The following is a 22,500-nucleotide window of genomic DNA, read 5'->3' on the forward strand; positions in this document are numbered from 1 at the left end:
TGTGTGTGTGTGTGTGTGTGTGTGTGTGTGTGTGTGTGTGTGTGTGTGTGTGTGTGTGTGTGTGTGTGTGTGTGTGTGTGTGTGTGTGTGTGTGTGTGTGTGTGTGTGTGTGTCTGGCAAGAGGAAACACTTAACATCCACAGTGATGGCTATCGTAACCATTTGTCTCACACCCACAGAAACACACATTCGCCTGTCAGTTGACGTTGTCATGTAGAGAACACAGTCCCAGTCTCTCTGTCTCTTCCTGTAGGTATGAGATCCTGACTCCTAATGCTATCCCTCGTACCTTCATGGACGGGAAGCAGGCCTGTGAACTCATGGTGAGTCCCATTGAACAGCTAAGCTGTACTGTTGTTTACCAAAATAGGGCCCTATGTGTTGAAGCACATGCATATATGGACGTGATTTCAACTTTGTATCCGTCCTCTCTCTGTCTCCAGATCAGAGCGTTGGAGCTGGACCGTAACCTGTTCAGAGTTGGGCAGAGCAAAGTGTTCTTCAGGGCTGGAGTCTTAGGTCACCTGGAGGAGGAGAGAGACCTGAAGATCACTGACACCATCATACGCTTCCAGAGCGCTGCCCGAGGATTCCTCGCACGCAGGTGTGTTTTAGTGTGTGTCTTTGTCTCTCTGTCTCTCTCTCTGTCTCTCTCTCTGTCTCTCTCTCTGTCTCTCTCTCTGTGTTGACTCTCTCTGTCTCTCTCTCTGTCTCTCTGTCTGTGTTGACTCTCTCTGTCTCTCTGTCTGTGTTGACTCTCTCTGTCTCTCTCTCTGTCTCTCTCTCTGTCTCTCTGTCTGTGTTGACTCTCTCTGTCTCTCTCTCTGTGTTGACTCTCTCTGTCTCTCTCTCTGTCTCTCTCTCTGTCTCTCTGTCTGTGTTGACTCTCTCTGTCTCTCTGTCTGTGTTGACTCTCTCTGTCTCTCTCCCTCTCTGTCTCTCTCTCTGTCTCTCTCTCTGTGTTGACTCTCTGTCTCTCTCTCTGTGTTGACTCTCTCTGTCTCTCTCTCTGTGTTGACTCTGTCTCTCTCTCTGTGTTGACTCTCTCTGTCTCTCTCTCTGTGTTGACTCTCTCTGTCTCTCTCTCTGTGTTGACTCTCTGTCTCTCTCCCTGAGTTCACTCTCTCTGTCTCTCTCTCTGTGTTGACTCTGTCTCTCTCTCTGAGTTGACTCTCTCTCACTCTGTTGACTCTCTGTCTCTCTGTCTATCTCTCTGAGTTGACTCTCTCTCTGTGTTGACTCTCTGTCTCTCTCTCTGTTGACTCTCTCTCTGTTGACTCTCTGTCTCTCTCTGTGTTGACTCTCTCTCTGTTGACTCTCTGTCTCTCTCTCTGTTGACTCTCTGTCTCTCTCTCTGTTGACTCTCTCTCTGTTGACTCTCTGTCTCTCTCTGTGTTGACTCTCTCTCTGTTGACTCTCTGTCTCTCTCTCTCTGTTGACTCTCTGTCTCTCTGTGTTGACTCTTTCTCTGTGTTGACTCTCTCTGTCTCTCTCTTAGTTGACTCTCTCTCTCTCTCTGTTGACTCTCTGTCTCTCTGTCTTGACTCTCTATGTCTCTCTCTCTGAGTTGACTCTCTCTCTGTCTCTCTGTGTTGACTCTCTTTGTCTCTCTGTCTTTCTCTGTGTTTTCTCTCTCTGTCTCTCTCTCTGTGTTGATTCTCTGTCTCTCTCTCTGTCTCTCTGTCTTTCTCTCTGCGTTTTCTCTCTCTGTGTTTACTCTCTGTTTTCTCTCTCTGTGTTGACTCTGTGTTTTCTCTCTCTGTGTTTTCTCTCTCTGTGTTGACTCTCTCTGTCTCTCTCTCTCTGTGTTTTCTCTCTCTGTGTTGACTCTCTGTCTCTCTCTCTCTGTGTTGACTCTCTGTCTCTCTCTCTCTGTGTTTTCTCTCTCTGTCTCTCTCTCTGTCTCTCTCTGTCTCTCCCTCTGTGTTGACTCTCTCTGTCTCTCTCTCTGTCTCTCTCTCTGTGTTGACTCTCTCTGTCTCTCTCTGTCTCTCTCTCTGTCTCTCTGTCTGTGTTGACTCTCTCTGTCTCTCTCTCTGTCTCTCTCTCTGTCTCTCTCTCTGTGTTGACTCTCTGTCTCTCTCTCTGTGTTTTCTCTCTTTGTTGACTCTGTCTCTCTCTCTGTGTTGACTCTGTGTTTTCTCTCTCTGTGTTTTCTCTCTCTGTGTTGACTCTCTCTGTCTCTCTCTCTCTGTGTTTTCTCTCTCTGTGTTGACTCTCTGTCTCTCTCTCTCTGTGTTGACTCTCTGTCTCTCTCTGTGTTTTCTCTCTCTGTCTCTCTCTCTGTCTCTCTCTGTCTCTCCCTCTGTGTTGACTCTCTCTGTCTCTCTCTCTGTCTCTCTCTCTGTGTTGACTCTCTCTGTCTCTCTCTGTCTCTCTCTCTGTCTCTCTGTCTGTGTTGACTCTCTCTGTCTCTCTCTCTGTCTCTCTCTGTCTCTCTCTCTGTGTTGACTCTCTCTGTCTCTCTCTCTGTGTTGACTCTCTCTGTCTTTCTCTGTGTTTTCTCTCTCTGTCTCTCTCTCTGTGTTGACTCTCTGTCTCTCTCTCTGTCTCTCTCTGTCTTTCTCTCTGCGTTTTCTCTCTCTGTGTTTACTCTCTGTTTTCTCTCTCTGTGTTGACTCTCTGTGTTTTCTCTCTCTGTGTTTTCTCTCTCTGTGTTGACTCTCTCTGTCTCTCTCTCTCTGTGTTTTCTCTCTCTGTGTTGACTCTGTCTCTCTCTCTCTCTCTGTTTTCTCTCTCTGTGTTGACTCTCTGTCTCTCTCTCTGTGTTTTCTCTCTCTGTCTCTCTCTCTCTCTCTGTGTTTTCTCTCTCTGTGTTGACTCTCTCTGTCTCTCTCTCTCTGTGTGTGTTTTCTCTCTCTGTGTTGACTCTCTGTCTCTCTCTCTGTGTTTTCTCTCTTTGTTGACTCTGTCTCTCTCTCTGTGTTGACTCTGTCTCTCTCTCTGTCTCTCTCTGTGTTGACTCTCTCTGTCTCTCTCTGTGTCTCTCTGTGTTGACTCTCTCTGTAGGGCCTTCCTGAAGAAGCAGCAGCAGCTGAGTGCTATGAGAGTGATGCAGAGAAACTGTGCTGCCTACCTCAAACTCAGGAACTGGCAATGGTGGAGGCTGTTCACCAAGGTACACACACACACATACCCACACATACACACACACAAACACATACACACTCTAGCACAGGTATGTGACCAAACCTTTGACCCGTGCCCCCCAGGTGAAGCCTCTGCTGCAGGTGACTCGTCAGGACGAGGAGATCCAGGTGAGGGAGTCGGAGCTTAAGAATGCCAAAGACAACCTGACCAGAGTGGAACAGGACTACACTGATCTGGACAAGAAGCACATACAGGTAACATACCTTTCCTTTCTCTATCTATCTATCTGGAGGTTTATCTATTTATCTATCTGGAGGTGTATCTATCTGTCTATCTGGAGGTTTATCTATTTATCTATCTGGAGGTGTATCTATCTGTCTATCTGGAGGTTTATCTATTTATCTATCTGGAGGTGTATCTATCTGTCTATCTGGAGGTTTATCTATGTATCTATCTGGAGGTGTATCTATCTGTCTATCTGGAGGTTTATCTATTTATCTATCTGGAGGTGTATCTATCTGTCTATCTGGAGGTTTATCTATTTATCTATCTGGAGGTGTATCTATCTGTCTATCTGGAGGTTTATCTATTTATCTATCTGGAGGTTTATCTATTTGTCTATCTGGAGGTGTATCTATCTGTCTATCTGGAGGTTTATCTATTTATCTATCTGGAGGTGTATCTATCTGTCTATCTGGAGGTTTATCTATTTATCTATCTGGAGGTTTATATATCTATCTATTTGGAGGTGTATCTATCTGGAGTTTTATCTATTTATCTATCTGGAGGTTTATCTATCTCTCTCTCTCTCTCTCTCTCTCTCTCTCTCTCTCTCTCTCTCTCTCTCTCTCTCTCTCTCTCTCTCTTTCTCTCTGTGTGTACAACACAACTGATAATAAAGCACCAGCAGGTAGAGAGACCAGAACACTTACCTCCCTGTCCCTTTCTCCCTTCTCATCCCTGGTTCCTAGCTGATGGAGGAGAAGGCGGTGCTGACAGACCAGCTGCAGGCGGAGGCGGAGCTGTTTGCTGAGGCGGAGGAGATGAGGGCCAGACTCGTCAGCAGGAAGCAGGAGTTGGAGGAAATCCTGGGGGAGCTGGAGGGACGATTGGAGGAGGAGGAGGAGAGGGGCGTTCAGATGACCAATGAGAAGAAGAAGATGCAGCAGCACGTGACGGTACAGGACAGTGGGAGAGTGGAAGACAGAGAAGGGGACATGAAGCACATGATAATGAGGAAGAGAGCAGCATTGTTTTGGAACTTTAGATGAGAGGCTCTGCTGAATAACTGGATCTCTCAGTCTCTCTAATGTTCTGTCACTCCTCTTCTCTTCATCTCTGTACCTCTCCCCTCTCCCTCCTTCTCTCCTCCTCTCCTCCCCTCTCCTCTCTCCTCCTCTGTTCCCTCTCCCTCCTTCTCTCCTCCCCTCTCCCTCTCTCCTCCTCTCCTCCCATTTCTCTCCTCCCATTTCCCTCTTTCTCTCCCCTCTCCCTCTCTCCTCCTCAGGATCTGGAGGAGCAGTTGGAGGAGGAGGAGTCGGCCAGACAGCGCCTCCAGTTGGAGAAGGTTACCCTGGAGACCAAGGTCAAGAGTCTGGAGACAGAGATGCTGAGCACTGGAGAACAGAGAGACCGCCTCAGCAAGGTAACCATAGTTACACTGGCTACAGTATAAACCCTGGACCGCATTTAACTGTAACACTTACTTCATCCTGGACAGGACTGAAGGGCTTTATAGAAGCTTACTAACCCAGGGTTGACTCAGCTGGACAGGACTGAAGGGATTTATAGAAGCTTACTAACCCAGGGTTCACTCAGCTGGACAGGACTGAAGGGATTTATAGAAGCTTACTAACCCAGGGTTCACTCAGCTGGACAGGACTGAAGGGATTTATAGAAGCTTACTAACCCAGGGTTCACTCAGCTGGACAGGACTGAAGGGCTTTATAGAAGCTTACTAACCCAGGGTTCACTCAGCTGAACAGGACTGAAGGGATTTATAGAAGCTGACTAACCCAGGGTTGACTCAGCTGGACAGGACTGAAGGGATTTATAAAAGCTGTAAGTCGCTCTGGATAAGAGCGTCTGCTAAATGACTTAAATGTAAAATGTAAATGTAAATAGAAGCTTACTAACCCAGGGTTCACTCAGCTGGACAGGACTGAAGGGATTTATAGAAGCTTACTAACCCAGGGTTCACTCAGCTGGACAGGACTGAAGGGATTTATAGAAGCTGACTAACCCAGGGTTGACTCAGCTGGACAGGACTGAAGGGATTTATAAAAGCTGACTAACCCAGGGTTTCACTCAGCTGGACATAACTGAAGGGATTTATAGAAGCTTACTACCCCAGGGTTCACTCAGCTGGACAGGACTGAAGGGATTTATAGAAGCTGACTAACCCAGGGTTGACTCAGCTGGACAGGACTGAAGGGCTTTATAGAAGCTGACTAACCCAGGGTTGACTCAGCTGGACAGGACTGAAGGGATTTATAGAAGCTTACTAACCCAGGGTTGACTCAGCTGGACAGGACTGAAGGGCTTTATAGAAGCTGACTAACCCAGGGTTGACTCAGCTGGACAGGACTGAAGGGCTTTATAGAAGCTGACTAACCCAGGGTTGACTCAGCTGGACAGGACTGAAGGGATTTATAGAAGCTTACTAACCCAGGGTTGACTCAGCTGGACAGGACTGAAGGGCTTTATAGAAGCTGACTAACCCAGGGTTGACTCAGCTGGACAGGACTGAAGGGCTTTATAGAAGCTGACTAACCCAGGGTTGACTCAGCTGGACAGGACTGAAGGGCTTTATAGAAGCTGACTAACCCAGGGTTGACTCAGCTGGACAGGACTGAAGGGCTTTATAGAAGCTGACTAACCCAGGGTTTACTCAGCTGGACAGGACTGAAGGGCTTTATAGAAGCTGACTAACCCAGGGTTGACTCAGCTGGACAGGACTGAAGGGCTTTATAGAAGCTGACTAACCCAGGGTTTACTCAGCTGGACAGGACTGAAGGGCTTTATAGAAGCTGACTAACCCAGGGTTGACTCAGCTGGAACTTCATTTATCCATGTTGTCTCTGTCTCTCAGGAGAAGAAGCAGCTGGAGGAGAGGTTGAATGAGGTGACAGACTCACTGACTGAGGAAGAGGAGAAGACCAAGAGTCTCAACAAACTGAAAAACAAACAGGAAGCAGTCATTGCTGACCTGGAAGGTAAAGCTTGTTCCTAACTGATGGCACTTGTTATGCATACTTAACGTTATGACATACATTTGATGAACTTGCTGCACACTCAACACTGTTTCAGATACTTGTCCTGGTATGAATTATTTTCTTCTTCTTCCCCCTCGCTCCTGTAGATCGGTTGAAGCGTGAGGAGCAGGGTCGTCTGGAGCAGGAGAAGTGGAGGAGGAGGATGGAGGGGGAAGCTGTGGAAGCCCAGGAGCAGCTCTCTGACCTGGGACTAATGTCCGCTGAACTCAGGGGCACCCTGGCTCAGAGAGAGAAAGATATCACAACCCTACAGGGGAGGTGAGAGGAAGTCTATACTGTATATTCACACACCTTGAGAAGAGTGGAAATATCAACCCCCTCATTTGCATAGTGTTACAAAACTGCTTTCTCTCCCGATAATGGTAATCAAAATGGTTCCAGCACAGTGCCTTGCAGAACACCATATTTGACTTCTCTCTCTCTTTCTCCCAGGTTGGAGGAGGAGGGTGCACGAAGGACTGAGGCTCAGAGGGCTCTGAGAGAGGCCATGTCTCAGGTGTCAGAACTGAAGGAGGAAGTGGAGAATGAACGAGGGATGAGAGAGAGGGCAGAGAAACAGAGGAGAGACCTGGGGGAGGAGCTGGAGGCCTTGAGGACAGAGCTGGAAGACACACTGGACACCACGGCGGCCCAGCAGGAACTCAGGTCTCGTAGAGAGGCAGAGCTGGGGGAGCTCCAGAGATGTGTTGAGGGGGAGACGAGACGTCACGAGGCCCAGCTCTCAGAGCTCAGAGTCAAGCACTGCTCTGCCATAGACAACCTGCAGGAACAACTGGACAACAGCAAGCGGGTGAGTCACACACAGAATGTAGCCTATGCAGTGACTCTCTGTGCATGTTGCGTGTGTTATTCCCACAGTACAGTGTCGGTAGTGACTCCTGCATGCTATTCTCTCTCTGTAGACTGGTCACTGAGACGTCTGTAACGTGGTGTTTCTATGTGTATGGTATGTATGTAGTAATTCCTGATGTTATATGGTCTCCCCAGGCCCGTCAGTCCCTAGAGAAGGCCAAGACTCTATTAGAGGATGAGAGGGTGAGCTTGGCCTCAGAGCTAAAGTCCCTGCAGGGGGGCCGCATGGAGAGTGAGAGGGGCCGCAAGAGGGCAGAGGGCCAACTCCAGGAGCTGACCGCACGCCTCGCACAGGCCGACAGAGAGAGAGAGGAGAGAGAGGAGCGACTGCACAAGCTACAGTCTGAGATGGAGAACCTCTCTAGCTCTCTCTCCTCCTCTGACTCCAAATCGCTCCGTCTCAACAAGGAGGTCAGCAGCCTGGAGAGCCAGCTCCACGACGCTCAGGTACACACACACATACACACACACTGCCAACTCCTTCATCCTCTGTTTATAATCAAATCAAATTGTATTTGTCACATGCACCGAATACTTAATTCCTATATGTGTTTATTAATTAAATACACTCTGTTTTTAAGAATTTGTAAGGTTCTTATTTGTTATTTGTATAAAATAGACAGGGACCAACCAGTCTTATCAAAATTAGATAATAGTATTTATTCTCGGAGCGCACTGCCATGGAACCACGAACAACAGTTTATATACAAAATATGACGTCATAGGTTATAAAATATCCTTCCTATCGACTAGGACAAAGCAGGTTCAAAAGTTTATTCCAACCTCCTAGCGCACACCCACACACACACACACACACACACACACACACCCACACACATCAAGATTAACTTCTGAAGTCTCACCATTATCCATCACTATTCAGCAGACAGTTCCAGATAACGAAAACCTAGGGAGGCTCTCACTGCCTTATCTAAACATCCCAGAGCTGATTCAGTTCCACCATAGGTTAACAACTCTTTTTGCTTACTTAAAAACCCACAACCCATTTCCTCCCCAACCTAGTTGGAAGGGTGTATATTATGTTTCATTACTCCTTGTTCATGCTACATAATTCCTTCCTTATGAACATTATTAATCAGATATTGTAAAACAGGGTAGAGTTCAATTAGTTATAGTTCTATTTAAATGTAGATATTGTTTAGTCATTATTCATAGAATTCCTATCAAGACCTTACTGTGAAATGCTTACAAGCCCTTAACCAACAATGCAGTTTTAAGAAAAATAAGAGTTAAGAAAATATTTAGTAAATAAACTAAAGTAAAAAATAAAAGAACAATAATCTGGCTATATACAGGGGGTACCGGTACCGAGTTAATCTGCAGGGGTACAGGTTAGTCGAGGTAATTGAGGTAATATGTACATGTAGGTAGATGTAAAGTGACGATGCATAGATTATAAACAGAGAGTAGCAGCAGTGTAAAAACAATGGGGTTAATGCAAATAGTCCAGGTAGCCATTTGATTACCTGTTCAGCAGTCTTATGGCTTGGGGGTAGAAGCTGTTAAGAAGCCTTTTGCACCTAGAATTGGCGCTCCGGTACCGCTTGCCATGCTGTAGCAGAGAGAACAGTCTATGACTAGGGTTGTTGGGGTCTTTGGCAATTTTTAGGGCCTTCCTCTGACACCGCCTGGTGTAGAGGTCCTGGGTGGCAGGAAGCTTGGCCCCAGTGATGTACTGGGCCGTACACACTACCCTCTGTAGTGCCTTGTGGTTGGAGGCCGAGCAGTTGCCATACCCGGCGGTGATGCAACCAGTCAGGATGCTCTCGATGGTGCTGCTGTGGAACTTTTTGAGGATCTGAGGACCTATTCCAAATCTTTTCAGTCTCCTGAGGGGTAATAGGTTTTGTCGTGCCCTCCTCACGACTGTCTTGATGTGCTTGGACCATGTTAGTTTGTTGGTGATGTGGACACCAAGGAACTTGAAGCTCTCAACCTGCTCCACTACAGCCCCGTCGATGAGAATGGGGGCGTGCTCGTTCCTCCTGTTCCTGTAGTCCACAATCATCATCTTTGTCTTGATCACGTTGAGGGAGAGGTTGTTGTCCTGGCACCACACTGCCATGTCTCTGACCTCCCTATAGGCTTTCTCATCGTTGTCGGTGATCAGGCCTACCGCTGTTGTGTCATCGGCAAACTTAATAATGGCGTTGAAGTCGTGCCTGGCCGTGCAGCCATGGGTGAACAGGAAGTACAGGAGGGGACTAAGCACACACCCCTGAGGGGCCACTATGTTGAGGATCAGCATGGAAGATGAGTTGTTACCTACCCTTACCACCTGGGGGCGGTCCGTCAGGAAGTCCAGGATCCAGTTGCAGAGGCAGGTGTTTGGTCCCAGGGTCCTTAGCTTAGTGATGAGCTTTGTGGGCACTCTGGTGTTGAATGCTAAGCTGTAGTCAATGAATAGCATTGATGTTCCTTTTGTCCAGGTGGGAAAAGGCAGTGTTGAGTGCAATAGAGATTGCTTCATCTGTGGATCTGTTGGGGTGGTATGCGAAATTGGAGTGGGTCTAGGGTTTCTGGCATGATGGTGTTGATGTGAGCCATGACCAGCCTTTCAAAGCACTTCATGGCTACCGAAGTGAGTGCTACGGTTCGGTAGTCATTTAGGCAGATTACCTTGATCTTCTTGGGCACAGGGACTATGGGGGTCAGGGAGACACTTGGGCACAGGGACTATGGGGGTCAGGGAGACACTTGGGCACAGGGACTATGGTGGTCAGGGAGACACTTGGGCACAGGGACTATGGTGGTCAGGGAGACACTTGGGCACAGGGACTATGGTGGTCAGGGAGACACTTGGGCACAGGGACTATGGTGGTCAGGGAGACACTTGGGCAGAGGGACTATGGTGGTCAGGGAGACACTTGGGCACAGGGACCATGGTGGTCAGGGAGACACTTAGGCACAGGGACTATGGTGATCAGGGAGCCACATGGGCACAGGGACTATGGTGGTCAGGGAGACACTTGTGCACAGGGACTATGGCTGGTCAGGGAGACACTTGGGCACAGGGACTATGGCTGGTCAGGGAGCCACTTGGGCACAGGGACTATGGTGATCAGGGAGACACTTGGGCACAGGGACTATGGCTGGTCAGGGAGATACTTGGGCACAGGGACTATGGTGGTCAGGGAGACACTTGGGCACAGGGACTATGGTGATCAGGGAGACACTTGGGCACAGGGACTATGGTGGTCAGGGAGACACTTGGGCAGAGGGACTATGGTGGTCAGGGAGAGACTTGGGCACAGGGACTATGGTGGTCAGGGAGACACTTGGGCACAGGGACTATAGTGGTCAGGGAGACACTTGGGCACAGGGACTATGGTGGTCAGGGAGACACTTGGGCACAGGGACTATGGTGGTCAGGGAGACACTTGGGCACAGGGACTATGGTGATCAGGGAGACACTTGGGCACAGGGACTATGGTGGTCAGGGAGACACTTGGGCAGAGGGACTATGGTGGTCAGGGAGACACTTGGGTACAGGGACTATGGTGGTCAGTGAGACACTTGGGCACAGGGACCATGGTGGTCAGGGAAACACTTAGGCACAGGGACTATGGTGATCAGGGAGCCACTTGGGCACAGGGACTATGGTGGTCAGGGAGACACTTGTGCACAGGGACTATGGCTGGTCAGGGAGACACTTGGGCACAGGGACTATGGCTGGTCAGGGAGCCACTTGGGCACAGGGACTATGGTGATCAGGGAGACACTTGGGCACAGGGACTATGGCTGGTCAGGGAGACACTTGGGCACAGGGACTATGGTGGTCAGGGAGACACTTGGGCAGAGGGACTATGGTGGTCAGGGAGACACTTGGGTACAGGGACTATGGTGGTCAGTGAGACACTTGGGCACAGGGACCATGGTGGTCAGGGAGACACTTAGGCACAGGGACTATGGTGGTCAGGGAGCCACTTGGGCACAGGGACTATGGTGGTCAGGGTGACACTTGTGCACAGGGACTATGGCTGGTCAGGGAGACACTTGGGCACAGGGACTATGGCTGGTCAGGGAGCCACTTGGGCACAGGGACTATGGTGATCAGGGAGACACTTGGGCACAGGGACTATGGCTGGTCAGGGAGATACTTGGGCACAGGGACTATGGTGGTCAGGGAGACACTTGGGCACAGGGACTATGGTGATCAGGGAGACACTTGGGCACAGGGACTATGGTGGTCAGGGAGACACTTGGGCAGAGGGACTATGGTGGTCAGGGAGAGACTTGGGCACAGGGACTATGGTGGTCAGGGAGACACTTGGGCACAGGGATTAACTATAGTGGTCAGGGAGACACTTGGGCACAGGGACTATGGTGGTCAGGGAGACACTTGGGCACAGGGACTATGGTGGTCAGGGAGACACTTGGGCACAGGGACTATGGTGGTCAGGGAGACACTTGGGCAGAGGGACTATGGTGGTCAGGGAGACACTTGGGTACAGGGACTATGGTGGTCAGTGAGACACTTGGGCACAGGGACCATGGTGGTCAGGGAGACACTTAGGCACAGGGACTATGGTGATCAGGGAGCCACTTGGGCACAGGGACTATGGTGGTCAGGGAGACACTTGTGCACAGGGACTATGGCTGGTCAGGGAGACACTTGGGCACAGGGACTATGGCTGGTCAGGGAGCCACTTGGGCACAGGGACTATGGTGATCAGGGAGACACTTGGGCACAGGGACTATGGCTGGTCAGGGAGATACTTGGGCACAGGGACTATGGTGGTCAGGGAGACACTTGGGCACAGGGACTATGGCTGGTCAGGGAGACACTTGGGCACAGGGACTATGGTGGTCAGGGAGACACTTGGGCACAGGGACTATGGCTGGTCAGGGAGACACTTGGGCACAGGGACTATGGCTGGTCAGGGAGACACTTGGGCACAGGGACTATGGCTGGTCAGGGAGACACTTGGGCACAGGGACTATGGTGGTCAGGGAGCCACTTGGGCACAGGGACTATGGTGGTCAGGGAGCCACTTGGGCACAGGGACTATGGTGGTCAGGGAGACACTTGGGCACAGGGACTATGGTGGTCAGGGAGCCACTTGGGCACAGGGACTATGGCTCGTCAGGGAGACACTTGGGCACAGGGACTATGGTGGTCAGGGAGCCACTTGGGCACAGGGACTATGGTGGTCAGGGAGCCACTTGGGCACAGGGACTATGGTGGTCAGGGAGCCACTTGGGCACAGGGACTATGGGGGTCAGGGAGACACTTGGGCACAGGGACTATGGTGGTCAGGGAGGCACTTGTGCACAGGGACTATGGCTGGTCAGGGAGACACTTGGGCACAGGGACTATGGCTGGTCAGGGAGACACTTGGGCACAGGGACTATGGTGATCAGGGAGACAATTGGGCACAGGGACTATGGTGGTCAGGGAGACACTTGGGCACAGGGACTATGGTGGTCAGGGAGACACTTGGGCACAGGGACTATGGTGGTCAGGGAGACACTTGGGCACAGGGACTATGGTGGTCAGTGAAGACACTAGACAGTTGGTCAACTCATGCTCGGAGTACATGTCCTGGTAATCCATCTGGCCCTGCGGCCTTGTGAATGTTGACCAGTTTAACGGTCTTACTCACATCGGCTACGGAGAGCGTGATCGTTTTCCTGCTTTCACTCTTAGGAGCTACTTCAGGATGAGACTCGTCAGAAGCTGGCTCTGGGCTCCAGGGTGAGAGCACTGGAGGAGGAGAGGAATGGACTGATGGAGAGAGTGGAGGAGGAAGAGGAGAGAGCCAAGGATCTTTCCAGACAGATACAGACTCACACTCAGCAGGTAATCATCATTGTGTAAAAAAAAACTTTCCTCTAGATTATAATATAAAACATGTTCAGTTGTCTTCTACAGTAAGTCTATCTTCGTCCTCACATCACTCCCTCTCTCCCTCTCTCCCGCTCTCCCTCTCTAGCTGGCTGAGTTGCGGAGGCAGTCGGAGGAGGTGAATGGGGCGGTGGAGGCAGGAGAGGAGACCCGCAGGAAACTGCAGAGAGACCTAGACCAGGCCGTCCAGAGAGAACGACAGAAGGAGGAGGAGAAAGAACGTGTGGAGCGACAGAGGGAGAGGCTGAGGGAGGAGATAGAGGACATGACCCTGGCCCTGCAGAGAGAGAGACAGAACTGCACCACCCTGGAGAAGAGGCAGAAGAAGTTTGACCAGGTCAGAGTTCAGGGGTTAGAGGTTAAAGGTGAGAGGTAACCATAATGACATAATGTCCCGTGATGTAACCCCTGCCCTTTGCCCCCTCAGTGCCTGTCAGAGGAGAAGGCAGTGAGTGCCCGGCTGGCTGAGGAGAGAGACAGGGCCGAAGCAGACAGTAGAGAGAAGGAGACACGCTCCCTGGCACTGGCACGAGCCCTGCAGGTACCACTGGAGTGACTACAAACATTATTATCCAGTTATCAGCATAAAGAGTTGTTTTCATCTTCGTCTAAATAATAGTGAGTGTTGATACTTCATTGTTCCCATCCACACTTACAGGAGGCCCAAGATCAGAGGGACGAGCTGGAGAGATCTAACAAGCAGCTCCGCATAGACATGGAACAACTAGTCAATCAACAGGATGACGTGGGGAAGAATGTATGTGTGTGTGTGTGTGTGTGTGTGTGTGTGTGTGTGTGTGTGTGTGTGTGTGTGTGTGTGTGTGTGTGTGTGTGTGTGTGTGTGTGTGTGTGTGTGTGTGTGTGTGTGTGTGTGTGTGTGTGTGTGTGTGTGTGTGAGAATGTGTGTATTTGTATTACAGAGTGAAAATGTATCTCACACATTTCTCTCCTCCTGTGTCAGGTGCATGAGTTGGAGCGTTCCCGCCGGGCCCTGGAGACAGAGGCAGAGTCCCTGCACACTCAGACCCAGGAGCTGGAGGAGGAGCTGGGGGAGGCGGAGAACTCCAGGCTGAGGCTCGAGGTCACCCTCCAAGCACTCAGGGCCCAGTTTGAGAGAGAGATCAGCACCAAGGAGGAGAAAGGAGAGGAGAAGAGGAGGTCTCTCAACAAACAGGTATGGAGAGAAGAGAGAAGAAGAGGAGTGTATCAAGCCTGAAATATGGGGAGACAGTTATTAATTTGGATTAGATGCTAAACTTCTCTCTTTCTCTGCCGTTCCCTTTCTTTCCATCCCCCTCTCCTCTTCTCTTTCTCTCCTTCCCCCCCAGGTGAGGGAGTTGGAGACCCAGCTAGAGGAGGAGAGGAGTCAACGCTCTCAGGCCATGTCCGTCAAGAAGCAGCTGGAGGGAGAGCTACAGGAGGCTGAAGCCCAGGTGGAGACAGCCAATCGCGGCAGGGAGGAGGGGCTTAGGCAGCTACGGAGACTGCAGGTAAGCTACACCCCCCTTCTCTCTTTCTTTCTAATGCTGCTTGCTCGGTCTGAGATTAGATGCTGTGCAGTTAACTGATATATAAACCACAGCTATAATGAGAACGGTAAGGGTCCCAGCACAGAGCCTTGTGGAAAACCATATTTAATCAACCCTCCTTTTCGTTCTCTCTCAGGTTCAGATGAAGGAGGTGCTTCGTGAGCTGGATGAGTCCAAGCTGGCCCGTGACGAGGTGGTCGTCCAATCAAAAGACACAGAGAAGCGCTTGCAGACCTTGGAGGCGGAGTTACTGCAGCTTACAGAGGTGTGTGTGCTGGTGTGTGTGTGAGAGATTTGCAAAGACACAAACTCTTGTGTTTTAGGATACTAACGTCCTCTCTCTCTTTCTCTCTTTCTTTCTCTGTCTCTCTCCTTATGTCTGTCTCTCTCTTTCTCTCTCTCTCTGACTCTCTCTCTCTGTGTATAGGATTTATCAGTGTCTGAGAAGATGAGGAGACAGGCTCAGCAGGAGAGAGATGAGATGGCTGATGAGATCGTCAACAGCTCTACCGGGAAGTCAGTGTCTCTCTTTCTATTTTCCTTTCTGTATGTGTGTGTACTCATGTGTGTGTATTACTGTGTATTATGCATGTGTATTACTCACGGTGTGTGTATTACTGTGTATTATGCGTGTGTATTACTCACAGTGTGTTTATTACTGTGTATTATGCGTGTGTATTACTCATGGTGTGTGTATTACTGTGTATTATGCGTGTGTATTACTCACGGTGTGTGTATTACTGTGTATTATGCGTGTGTATTACTCACGGTGTGTGTATTACTGTGTATTATGCGTGTGTATTACTCACGGTGTGTGTATTACTGTGTATTATGCGTGTGTATTACTCACGGTTTGTGTATTACTGTGTATTATGCGTGTGTATTACTCACAGTGTATGTGTTGTCAGGTCGGCTCTGTGCGATGAGAAGCGGAGGTTGGAGGCGCGAGTCACTCAGCTGGAGGAGGAGTTGGAGGAGGAGCAAAGCAATGCTGAACTAGTGGCCGAGAGACACAGGAAGACTACACTTCAGGTACACACTCTCACACACTTACCCGCACGCATTGCATACAGACACACACACACACACACAGTATACGGGACTCGATTTACATTTGTCCATTTTTCTTGGTTTTAATCTCCCTTTCTATCCCTCTGTCTCCCCTCCCTCCCCAGGTGGATACTCTGACGGTGCAGCTGCAGGGAGAGAGGACCCTGGGCCAGAAAGCTGAGGGGGCCAGGGAGGCTCTGGAAAGGCATAACAAGGAGCTGAAGCTGAAGCTGGGGGAGATGGAGGGAGCTGTCAGGGGAAAACACAGGCTCAGTGTCGCCGCCCTGGAGGCCAAGATGGACGGCATGGAGGAGCAGCTGGAGCAGGAGAGACAGTGAGGGGAACACACACATTCTCTGATGGATTTCCCCTCACACTTCTTCTCTCGCCTTGTTCCTTTCCTCTCTCGCCTTGTTCCTTTCCTCTCTCGCCTTGTTCCTGTCCTCTCTCGCCTTGTTACTTCTTCTCTCGCCTTGTTACTTCTTCTCTCGCCTTGTTACTTCTTCTCTCGCCTTGTTACTTCCTCTCTCGCCTTGTTACTTTCCTCTCTCGCCTTGTTCCTTTCCTCTCTCGCCTTGTTACTTCTTCTCCCGCCTTGTTACTTCTTCTCTCGCCTTGTTACTTCCTCTCTCGCCTTGTTCCTTTCCTCTCTCGCCTTGTTACTTCTTCTCTCGCCTTGTTACTTCTTCTCTCGCCTTGTTACTTCTTCTCTCGCCTTGTTACTTTCCTCTCTCGCCTTGTTCCTTTCCTCTCTCGCCTTGTTCCTTTCCTCTCTCGCCTTGTTACTTCTTCTCTCGCCTTGTTACTTCTTCTCTCGCCTTGTTACTTTCCTCTCTCGCCTTGTTCCTTTCCTCTCTCGCCTTGTTCCTTCCTCTCTCGCCTTGTTACTTCTTCTCTCGCCTTGTTACTTCTTCTCTCGCCTTGTTCCTGTCCTCTCTCGCCTTGTTCCTTTCCTCTCTCGCCTTGTTCCTTTCCTCTCTCGCCTTGTTACTTCTTCTCCCGCCTTGTTACTTCTTCTCTCGCCTTGTTACTTCCTCTCTCGCCTTGTTCCTTTCCTCTCTCGCCTTGTTACTTCCTTTCTCGCCTTGTTACTTCTTCTCTCGCCTTGTTACTTCTTCTCTCGCCTTGTTCCTTTCCTCTCTCGCCTTGTTCCTTTCCTCTCTCGCCTTGTTCCTTTCCTCTCTCGCCTTGTTACTTCCTCTCTCGCCTTGTTCCTTTCCTCTCTCGCCTTGTTCCTTTCCTCTCTCGCCTTGTTACTTCTTCTCTCGCCTTGTTCCTGTCCTCTCTCGCCTTGTTCCTTTCCTCTCTCGCCTTGTTACTTCTTCTCTCGCCTTGTTCCTGTCCTCTCTCGCCTTGTTCCTTTCCTCTCTCGCCTTGTTACTTCCTCTCTCGCCTTGTTCCTTTCCTCTCTCGCCTTGTTACTTCTTCTCTCGCCTTGTTCTTTCCTCTCTCTCGCCTTTCCTTTCTCTCGCTTGTTGTTCCTTTCCTCTCCCGCCTTGTTCCTTTCTCTCTCTCCTTGTTCCTTTCCTCTCTCGCCTTGTTCCTTTCCTCTCTCGCCTTGTTCCTTTCCTCTCTCTCCTTGTTACTTCTTCTCTCGCCTTGTTACTTTCCTCTCTCGCCTTGTTCCTTTCCTCTCTCGCCTTGTTCCTTTCCTTTCTCTCTTGCCTTGTTACTTGTTCCTCTCTCGCCTTGTTCCTTTCCTCTCTCGCCTTGTTACTTCCTTTCTCGCCTTGTTACTTCTTCTCTCGCCTTGTTCCTTTCCTCTCTCGCCTTGTTACTTCCTTTCTCGCCTTGTTACTTCTTCTCTCGCCTTGTTCCTGTCCTCTCTCGCCTTGTTCCTTTCCTCTCTCGCCTTGTTCCTTCCTCTCTCGCCTTGTTCCTTTCCTCTCTCGCCTTGTTACTTTCCTCTCTCGCCTTGTTCCTTTCCTCTCTCTCCTTGTTACTTCCTCTCTCGCCTTGTTCCTTTCCTCTCTCGCCTTGTTCCTTTCCTCTCTCGCCTTGTTACTTCTTCTCTCGCCTTGTTACTTCTTCTCCCGCCTTGTTACTTCTTCTCTCGCCTTGTTACTTCCTCTCTCGCCTTGTTCCTTTCCTCTCTCGCCTTGTTCCTTTCCTCTCTCGCCTTGTTACTTCTTCTCTCTTGCCTTGTTACTTCTTTCTCTCCGCCTTGTTACTTGTTTCTTCTCTCGCCTTGTTACTTCTTCTCTCGCCTTGTTACTTTCCTCTCTCGCCTTGTTCCTTTCCTCTCTCGCCTTGTTACTTCCTTTCTCGCCTTGTTACTTCCTCTCTCGCCTTGTTACTTCTTCTCTCTTGCCTTGTTCCTGTCCTGTTACTTCTTCTCTCGCCTTGTTCCTTCCTCTCTCCTTGTTTTCCTCTCTCGCCTTGTTACTTCTTCTCTCGCCTTGTTCCTGTCCTCTCTCGCCTTGTTCCTTTCCTCTCTCGCCTTGTTCCTTTCCTCTCTCGCCTTGTTACTTTCCTCTCTCGCCTTGTTCCTTTCCTCTCTCGCCTTGTTCCTTTCCTCTCTCGCCTTGTTACTTTCCTCTCTCGCCTTGTTACTTTCCTTTCTCGCCTTGTTACTTCTTCTCTCGCCTTGTTCCTTTCCTCTCTCGCCTTGTTCCTTTCCTCTCTCGCCTTGTTCCTTTCCTCTCTCGCCTTGTTACTTTCCTCTCTCGCCTTGTTACTTTCCTCTCTCGCCTTGTTACTTTCCTTTCTCGCCTTGTTACTTCTTCTCTCGCCTTGTTCCTTTCCTCTCTCGCCTTGTTCCTTTCCTCTCTCGCCTTGTTCCTTTCCTCTCTCGCCTTGTTACTTCTTCTCTCGCCTTGTTACTTCTTCTCTCGCCTTGTTCCTTTCCTCTCTCGCCTTGTTACTTCCTCTCTCGCCTTGTTCCTTTCCTCTCTCGCCTTGTTCCTTTCCTCTCTCGCCTTGTTACTTCTTCTCTCGCCTTGTTACTTTCCTCTCTCGCCTTGTTCCTTTCCTCTCTCGCCTTGTTCCTTTCCTCTCTCGCCTTGTTCCTTTCCTCTCTCGCCTTGTTCCTTTCCTCTCTCGCCTTGTTCCTTTCCTCTCTCGCCTTGTCACTTTCCTTTCTCGCCTTGTTACTTCCTCTCTCGCCTTGTTACTTCTTCTCTCGCCTTGTTCCTTTCCTCTCTCGCCTTGTTACTTCTTCTCTCGCCTTGTTCCTTTCCTCTCTCGCCTTGTTACTTCCTCTCTCGCCTTGTTCCTTTCCTCTCTCGCCTTGTTACTTTCCTTTCTCGCCTTGTTACTTCCTCTCTCGCCTTGTTACTTCTTCTCTCGCCTTGTTCCTTTCCTCTCTCGCCTTGTTCCTTTCCTCTCTCGCCTTGTTACTTTCCTTTCTCGCCTTGTTACTTCCTCTCTCGCCTTGTTACTTCTTCTCTCGCCTTGTTCCTTTCCTCTCTCGCCTTGTTCCTGTCCTCTCTCGCCTTGTTCCTGTCCTCTCTCGCCTTGTTACTTTCCTCTCTCGCCTTGTTACTTCCTCTCTCGCCTTGTTACTTTCCTCACTCTTTACTTCTCCCATCCCTCGCTTCCTTTTCCTTCCCATCTCCTCCCTCTAACATCTAACTTCTTCCACTACTATTCTGACTGTATGTTCTGGGTATGGGGATAAAACATGACTCACAGTCTATCTCCCCTCCCCCCAGAGAGCGAGCGATAGCCAACAAGCTGGTGAGGAAGACAGAGAAAAAACTGAAGGAGGTGATGATGCAGGCAGAGGACGAGAGGAGACACGCAGACCAGTACAGAGAACAGGTATGAACCAGTACAGACCATTACAGAGAACAGGTACAAACCAGTACAGACCAGTACAGAGAACAGGTACAAACAAGTACAGAGAACAAGTACGAACCAGTACAGACCAGTACAGAGAACAAGTACATGCCAATACAGACCAGTACAGAGAACAGGTATGAAACCTCTTGAGTTCACCATAGAGATGGAGAGATACAGTAGGGTGTGTTTTCATCCCAAAAGGAGTGGTTGGTCCTGCTAATCCCAATCCTAATCTAATCCAGCCCTGGCACCAGGGGAAGGTAGGGGTTATCTCCTCCCAAATTATACCTAACAAAATAATCCCTCTACAGTGTAGAGGTAGAGGTGATACTGACCCCCTCTCAAAAATCATCTGGAATTTAATCTGTGGGATGTAATCCCAGTCCTCGTGTTCTGTGCTTAATCTGTCCAACTGTCTCCCTCCGGCCACCTCTCTGATACTCTTCCCCCCTTCTTCTATTGTCTTCTCCTCTTCCACTTGAACCATTCTCTTCATCACTCTCACACCCTCTACACCCCCTCCTCTCTCTAGTTGGATAAGTCTATGGGCCGGCTGAGGCAGCTGAAGAGGCAGCTTGAGGAGGTGGAGGAGGATAACTCTCGTTCCAACGCCCAGAGACGTAAACTGCAGAGAGAGATGGAGGAGCTGACTGACAGCTCCCAGAGCATGACCCGCGAGATCACCGCTCTACGCAGCCACCTCAGGTAGTGTGTGTGTGTGTGTGTGTGTGTGTGTGTGTGTGTGTGGGGGGTGTGTGGATGTGGGTGTGTGTGTGGGTGTGGGTGTGTGGGTGTGTGTGTGTGTGTGTAATCTGAGTGACCCTCCCAGATCCATTGTATGTTTGCAGTTCCATTGCCACCTACTACCACCATGTTGTATTATTGCATGTTTTTTCTTCCATTGACCTCATCTAATACTGACACACTGTCCATCAGTCTGCCTCACACTCCACTCCATCCACTCAGCATCACCACATCTGAACGGAAACCAGAGAAGTAGGTCTGTGTGTGCGTGCGTGTGCAATTCATTAAGTTAAGATTTCTGTTAGTTGTGTGGACTGCAGTATATTTTAAACTGAGGAAATACTGTCTCTCATTAGTTTGATGTCTCAGGGGTTTAGTCACCTTTCCAGTCCCTCATAGAGACAGATATACACTGCCTTTTTCCACATGTTGATACGTTACAGCCTTATTCTACAATGGATTTTAAAAAATGTTCATCAATCTACACACAATACCCCATAATGACAAAGTGACAAAACAAATTGGGGAAATGCTTGATAATTTATTAAAAATAAACAGAAATACCTTATTTACATAACTTTTCAAACCCTTAGCTATGAAACATGAAATTGAGCTCAGGTTCATCCTGTTTCTATTGATCATCCTTGAGATGTTTCTACAACTTGTTTGGAGTCCCCTGTAATAAATTAAATTGATTGGACATGATTTGGAACGGCACAGACACCTGTCTATAAAAGGTCACAGTTGACAGTGCATGTCAGAGCATAAACCAAGCCATAAGGTCAAAGGACTTGTCCGTAGAGCTCCGAGACAGGATTGTGTTGAGGCACAGATCTGGGGAAGGGTACCAAAACATGGAAGAAGTTTAGAACCAACAAGACTCTTCCTAGAGCTTGCCAACCAGCCATACTGAGCAATCTGAGGAGAAGAGCCTTGGTCAGGAAGGTGACCAAGAACCCGATGGTCACTCTGACAGAGCTCTATAGTTCTTCTATGAAGATGGGAGAGCCTTCCGGAAAGACAACCATCTCTGCAGCACTCCATCAATCAGGCCTTTATGGTAGATTGGCCAGACGGAAGCCACTCCTCAGTAAAAGGCACATGACAGCATGCTTGGAGTTTGCCAAAAGGCACCTGAAGACTCTCAGATAATGAGAAACTATCATGACTCAAGGTGAGACCCAGATGCAGACACAGGAGGCAGATGGTTGGAGTCTTACAATATTTATTAATCCAATAAGGTAAGGCAAGAGAATGGTCGTGGACAGGCAAAAGGGTCAAAACCAGTTCAGAGTCCAAACGGTACCGAAGGGCAGGCAGAGTCAAGGTCAGACCAGGCAGGATGATCAGGCAGGTGGGAAAGTAGTCCAGAGTCAGGCAGGGGTCAAAACTGGGAGGACTATCAAAAATAGAATAGCAAAAGGAGAATGGGAAAAATACGCTGGTGTCACGACTTCCGCCGAAGTCGGTCCCTCTCTTTGTTCGGGGGGGCGTTTGGCGGTCCACGTCACCGGCCTTCTAGCCATCGCCGATCCACTTTTCATTTCCCATTTGTTTTGTCTTTGTCTTACACACCTGGTTTCAATGCCCCAATTACATGTTCATTATTGAACCCTCTGTTCCCCCATGTTTGTTTGTGAGTGATTGTTTTTTTGTAATATGGTCCGTTTATGTGGGCGCGCTTAGTTTGTATTGTATTTGTTTATTTTGAGTAAAATACGTTTATTTACTCATGTCTACTGTCCTGCGCCTGACTTCTCTACACCAGCTACACACAGACCACATTACAGCTGGTTGACTTGACTAACATATAAGAAGAACTGGCACAGAGAGACAGGGATCAATAGACTGGGGAAAATAAGCGATACCTGAAGGGGGTGGAGATAATAACAGGAACCGGTGAAACAGATCAGGGCGTGACAGAAACAAGATTCTCTCGTCTGAGGAAACCAAGATTGCACTCTGGCCTGAATGCCAAGTGTTACTTCTGGAGGAAACCTGGCACCATCCCTACGGTGAAGCATGGTGGTGGCAGCATCATGCTGTGGGGAAAATGTTCAGCAGCAGGGACTGGGAGACTAGTCAAGATCAAGGGAAAGATGTACAGAGAGATCTGTGATGATAACAAAGCTCTGAGTAAAGGGACTGAATACTTATGTAAATGTGATATTTCAGTTTTACATTTTTGTATAAAAGTTTTAAATGAATTAAAAACCTGTTTTTGCTATGTCATTATGGGGTATTGTGTGTCGATTGATGGGGGGGGTGGTTTAATCCGTTTTAGAGTAAGGCTGTAATGTAACAAAAT

The 22,500-nt window shown here is 49.2% G+C and overlaps 1 protein-coding gene across 1 annotated transcript in view; it reads left to right on the plus strand.

Annotated features, from left to right (window-relative positions):
• The window catches only part of LOC118383756 (myosin-10-like), an 82,523-nt gene extending 62,366 nt beyond the window's left edge, over positions 1 to 20,157 (plus strand). The window contains exons 21-42 of the mRNA XM_052509768.1: positions 254 to 323; positions 444 to 604; positions 3,010 to 3,118; positions 3,213 to 3,344; positions 4,062 to 4,268; positions 4,598 to 4,735; positions 6,182 to 6,305; positions 6,452 to 6,623; positions 6,798 to 7,155; positions 7,353 to 7,664; positions 12,889 to 13,041; positions 13,175 to 13,423; positions 13,514 to 13,627; positions 13,745 to 13,843; positions 14,048 to 14,260; positions 14,415 to 14,576; positions 14,752 to 14,880; positions 15,043 to 15,131; positions 15,524 to 15,647; positions 15,791 to 15,999; positions 19,319 to 19,427; positions 19,981 to 20,157. Coding sequence (XP_052365728.1) covers positions 254 to 323; positions 444 to 604; positions 3,010 to 3,118; positions 3,213 to 3,344; positions 4,062 to 4,268; positions 4,598 to 4,735; positions 6,182 to 6,305; positions 6,452 to 6,623; positions 6,798 to 7,155; positions 7,353 to 7,664; positions 12,889 to 13,041; positions 13,175 to 13,423; positions 13,514 to 13,627; positions 13,745 to 13,843; positions 14,048 to 14,260; positions 14,415 to 14,576; positions 14,752 to 14,880; positions 15,043 to 15,131; positions 15,524 to 15,647; positions 15,791 to 15,999; positions 19,319 to 19,427; positions 19,981 to 20,157 — 3,610 coding nt within the window. The remainder of the gene's footprint in view (positions 1 to 253; positions 324 to 443; positions 605 to 3,009; positions 3,119 to 3,212; positions 3,345 to 4,061; positions 4,269 to 4,597; positions 4,736 to 6,181; positions 6,306 to 6,451; positions 6,624 to 6,797; positions 7,156 to 7,352; positions 7,665 to 12,888; positions 13,042 to 13,174; positions 13,424 to 13,513; positions 13,628 to 13,744; positions 13,844 to 14,047; positions 14,261 to 14,414; positions 14,577 to 14,751; positions 14,881 to 15,042; positions 15,132 to 15,523; positions 15,648 to 15,790; positions 16,000 to 19,318; positions 19,428 to 19,980) is intronic.
• The last annotated feature ends 2,343 nt before the right edge of the window (positions 20,158 to 22,500 follow it).

The sequence above is a fragment of the Oncorhynchus keta genome, unplaced genomic scaffold, assembly GCF_023373465.1.
Source record: "Oncorhynchus keta strain PuntledgeMale-10-30-2019 unplaced genomic scaffold, Oket_V2 Un_contig_496_pilon_pilon, whole genome shotgun sequence".
Taxonomy (NCBI): Eukaryota; Metazoa; Chordata; class Actinopteri; order Salmoniformes; family Salmonidae; genus Oncorhynchus; species Oncorhynchus keta.